The sequence below is a fragment of the Tachypleus tridentatus genome, chromosome 6 (genome assembly GCF_004210375.1).
Source record: "Tachypleus tridentatus isolate NWPU-2018 chromosome 6, ASM421037v1, whole genome shotgun sequence".
Taxonomy (NCBI): domain Eukaryota; kingdom Metazoa; phylum Arthropoda; class Merostomata; order Xiphosura; family Limulidae; genus Tachypleus; species Tachypleus tridentatus.
Genome location: NC_134830.1, coordinates 143,323,419 through 143,327,925, shown reverse-complemented (window position 1 = coordinate 143,327,925; position 4,507 = coordinate 143,323,419). Strand labels below are relative to the sequence as shown.

General features: G+C 36.7%; 1 protein-coding gene across 1 annotated transcript; it reads right to left on the bottom strand.

Moving 5' to 3' along the window:
• Window positions 1–352: 352 nt before the first annotated feature.
• Window positions 353–3,084, bottom strand: LOC143251751 (uncharacterized). The gene is made up of 2 exons (XM_076502996.1): window positions 2,130–3,084; window positions 353–450 (listed from the first exon to the last, which is right to left on the bottom strand). Exons 1-2 carry the CDS (start codon window positions 3,082–3,084, stop codon window positions 353–355), a joined length of 1,053 nt encoding a protein of 350 aa, XP_076359111.1.
• Window positions 3,085–4,507: the final 1,423 nt, after the last annotated feature.

Below are 4,507 nucleotides of genomic sequence, written 5' to 3'. Positions count from 1 at the left end.
CATCTTGTGGTTTCCAACACCGATTGCTCAAATAAAAACAAGCGGTAATAAAACGTTTGAAAATTGGATACTGTGAGAAGTGTACTTGAAACAATTGATAAAAAAAAAGAAATAAAAACCGTAAACAATTTTGTAATCATGTATATTAATACACTATAGAATAAAACTTATTTAAGTAAAAACAAAACAAAAAATAATAACTACGTATAGAAGTTAAGGTTTATATTAAACTGAAAAATTGACACATGAATAAACATATTATTGCACCTAATTAAAAATAGCCTATGGTTCAAAAATGAACTTTTTCTTTAATATTATTATCTGGACAAGACCCGGGTGTTTTTCTTAGTGGTCACCCGATTATAGATTTTCTGTCTGTGCCAAAATCTAATATGGGCATATACGAAATAGCTTTAAATCCAGGTGTGATAATTGGTAAGCCCATCAATTCTAAAAAACAACAAACAAGAGCCTTTTTATTTGATATTGTTTGTTTGTTTGTTTTGAATTTCGCGCAAAACTACACAAGGGCTGTCTGCGCTAGCCATCCCTAATTCAGCAATGTAAGACTAGAGAGAATACTTAGTCTCCAACACTCATCGGTAATTCCTGGGCTACTCGTTTACCAACGAATAGTGGGATTGACCGTCACATTATTACTTTTTGGTTTTATAGCGCAATGCTGCATTGTTCCCATTGCATAGACCAAATCCCGAATTTTAGCGTTATAATCCCTTATCCTTACTGTAGATTCACCAGGGGGCAGCAAACAAGAAAGCGTGAATTATTGGTCAGATAGTTAATTGAAATATTATTCAATAACAAAATAACTGTCATAATAGATAAACAGATGCCGCAGAAACTCGGATTAAAATCAAATGTAATTAACTACATTAGATAAACTGTGAAATATTTTTTAAACCACCACGAAGCGATTGGTTGTTTGAAAATATTTTGGGATATGCTTCTTCTTCATGTGTCAAATCTGCGGCAGACATCGACGACCATGGCATGCCAGACTTCTCTGTTGTCAATCCTCCTTATCAACTCGATGTTGCTCATTGAGTTCTTGGTGACATAGTTATTGAGGCTGTCGATATATTTAGTTCTTTGACACCCTCTGCTTTTCCTCCCTTCTATTTTTCCACATAACATCCGTTTCTCTATCCCATTCTTCCTACAGATGTGTCCTAGAAATTCCATTTGTCTCTTTCTTATAGTTTTCATGAGGGACCTTTTGTATCCTGCCAGTTTCATGACTTCCACATTTGTTTTTCTTTCAGTCCATGATATCTTTAGCATCCTTCTAAGGAACCACATTTCAGTAGCTTCTAATCTCTTCTCTGTATCTTTGTTCAGTGTCCAGCTCTCACAGCCATATAAGAGAACAGACCATACATATGATTTCAAGGTGTTAATTTTAGTGGCATTTGTTATGTTCCTGTTTGTGAATATGGGCTTCATTTTATAGAAAGTATCCTTGAACATTGCAATTCTTTTCTTTATTTCTGTGTCACTCTTTGCATTTGATGTTATAGTATATCCAAGATATTTGAAGCTTTCAACTTGGTTTATTCTCACGTCCTTGCCGGTTATGCTACATGTGGGTGTAATTGATTGTTTTGAGATAACCATGCACTCTGTTTTCTTTGCGTTTAACTGCAAGTCTTTTTCTTCACTCTCGTCTACTGTTGTTGTGAGGAGAGTCTGTAGATTTCGTTCGGAGTCCGCAATAAGGACTGTGTCATCAGCGTAGCGCAAGTTGTTAATATTGCATCCGCCTACTTTGACTCCCTGATGTTCATTGATGTTTCGTAGGATTATTTCGCTGTATAAGTTAAAAAGATCTGGTGAAAATACACATCCCTGCCTCACCCCTCTTTCAGTTGGTCTATATTCACTCAATTCATTTTCAATTTTGATAGCTGACATTTGCTGCCAGTAAAGGTTTCTAAGGATTCTTAGATCTTTAGCATCAATGTTCAGGTCTGACAACATGTCGAATAGGTCACCATGTCTCACTTTGTCAAAGGCTTTAGAATAATCGATAAAACATAGATATAAATCCTTTTGTACTTCCAGTGATCTTTCCATGAGCATGTTTAGAGCGAAAATTGCATTTCTAGTGCCTTTATCGGCTATAAATCCAAACTGAGTATCAGAAATCTCTGGTCTTATCTTATTCCTCATTCTAGACATGAGCACTCTTAAAAGAACCTTGGTAAGATGATTCATTAGACTAATCATCATGTGCTGTTCACAGTCAATTGCTCCTGGCTTTTTCGGCAATGCAATAAAGACTGATTTTTTAAAGTCTTCCGGTATTTCACCCGTGTCATAAATAGTGTTCAGTAGTTTTGTCACTTCCTGGATTCCCACTTCTTTTAGGGCTAATAAAAGTTCAATGGATATGTCGTCTGGACCAGCTGCTTTGCCTTTATGTATCTTCTTCATTGCATGTTCCACTTCATCAGGCATAAATGGAAGGCCTTCTGTGTCTGTTTCTATGTGTGAGGTTGGGCTTCTGTTGTCGTTATATAGTTCCCCAATATATTCTGACCATCTGTTAAGTATATCTTTTTTATCCATCAAGATTTCTCCATTCTTAGATTTTAAGCATCCTGTTTTTGCTGATGGAGTCTTTCCTGTCACTTCACTAATTTTCTTATGCATATATTTGCTGTCTTTTACTTTGTTATTTTCAATCTCTGTACACTGGGTGTTAATCCATTCTTCCTTGGCAACATTGCATTTTTTCTTCACAAGTCTATTTATTTTTTGGTATTTTTCCTTATTAGGTTTAGCTTTTCTTCTCTCCTCCATTAGATTAAGGATTTCTGGAGTAAGCCATTTTTTGTTTACTCTTTTTCTGGTAGTAGGAATATGTTCTTTAGCAGCTTCGTGGATGCTTTCCTTCATTTTTTGCCATTTTTCTTCAGCAGTATTCAAACTGTCAAGGATATCAAATTTATTCTTCACACATACGATGTATTTCTTCTTCAGCTCTTCGTCTTCTTTTAGAAGGTTCAGTTGTAGTCTTGGTTCTTTTTTGGATTTCTTTAACTTTTTCAGTTTGACTACCATGGTTGCTACGACTGAGATGTGATCACTGTTGCAGTTTGCACCTGGGATAGATTTGCATAATGTTATGGAGTTACGGTATCGTTTTTTTCATCAAGATAAAGTCAATTTGGTTTCTCACTCTGTCTCCAGGGCTTTTCCATGTCCAACATCTTCTTGGATGATTCTTGAACCAAATATTCATTACAGCGATGTCATGCTCTTTGCACCAATCAACAAGTCTCTCTCCTCTTTTATTTAGCTCTCCGATTCCAAATGGTCCCACTGTTTTGTTTATTTTGTTCTTTCCAACCTTTGCATTGAAGTCCCCCATAATGATCTTAATATCTTGTGATTTTAGCTGTTTCATTGCCTTTTCAATGTCTTCATAAAATCTTTCAATTTCTGTCATGACCTTGTCTGCAGTTGGAGCGTAAGTTTGAAAAATGCCAATGTCAAATGGTTTTCCACTAAGTTTTAGAACCATGACTCTATCGTTGACACACCAGAAACCTTTCAGGGCCTTTGCATATTCTACATCCAATATTATGCCAACCCCTCTTTGATGGTCTTCACCTCCTGAGTATAGAATCGTGAACTCATCTGATGTTATACTGCCTGCTCCTTTCCATCTCACCTCCGAAAGTCCGAGTATGTTCGTCTTCATTCTTCTCATTTCTTCTTTAATGTTTTCTAATTTACCTTTTTGCAGCATTGTTCGAACATTCCAAATTCCAATTCTTAGTTTTTTTCTGTTGCTGACAGTCGCTTGATGACGGTCTGGTGTCACCTGTCGCACATGACTTCCCCTACCGAAAGAGGAGTTTCCCGAAGTTCTGGAAACCCCATTCACGCTGTTATCTGACATATTTTTTAGTTTGGCTTGCCATAGGTTTTTTACTTTGCAAAATGGTACCTATAGTAGGTTGCAATTACTTGCTATAGGAGCAGTGTCCATACAGGACCGTTCTGCCCAGCCATTGTTCCTTAGATTGGAGTCATCTGCCTGGCCAGATTGAGTGTTGCGCCATTAAGTACACTATGTTAGTTGCCTCGCACTCATCCACCACCTGCCTTCCATGACTTCATCGTAACCCTGACACAGGCGGCTAAATGGGTACTCGGTCTTGCCCAAGGACCTCCCATGGGCTAGCGGAGGGAAGGAGCGCCTTACTGTTCCTTTGTCAGAGCGTGCTCTGACCCACTACCCACATATGCTATATGGGATATGCTACTGATCTAAACTAAATAAAATATTAACGTACTTAGATAATGTGACTCATAATTAATTTTGTACTTTTAAAAATTACTAATTACATATAATTTAAAATATTAGCATTTCACAGTAACTAATATTTTTAACTTCATTCAACTTTTGTAGTTGTTTTTTTCCCTTCTGCAAATAAGTAAATTCATATTGGCGTAAATCGTCATTCAATCAATGCAT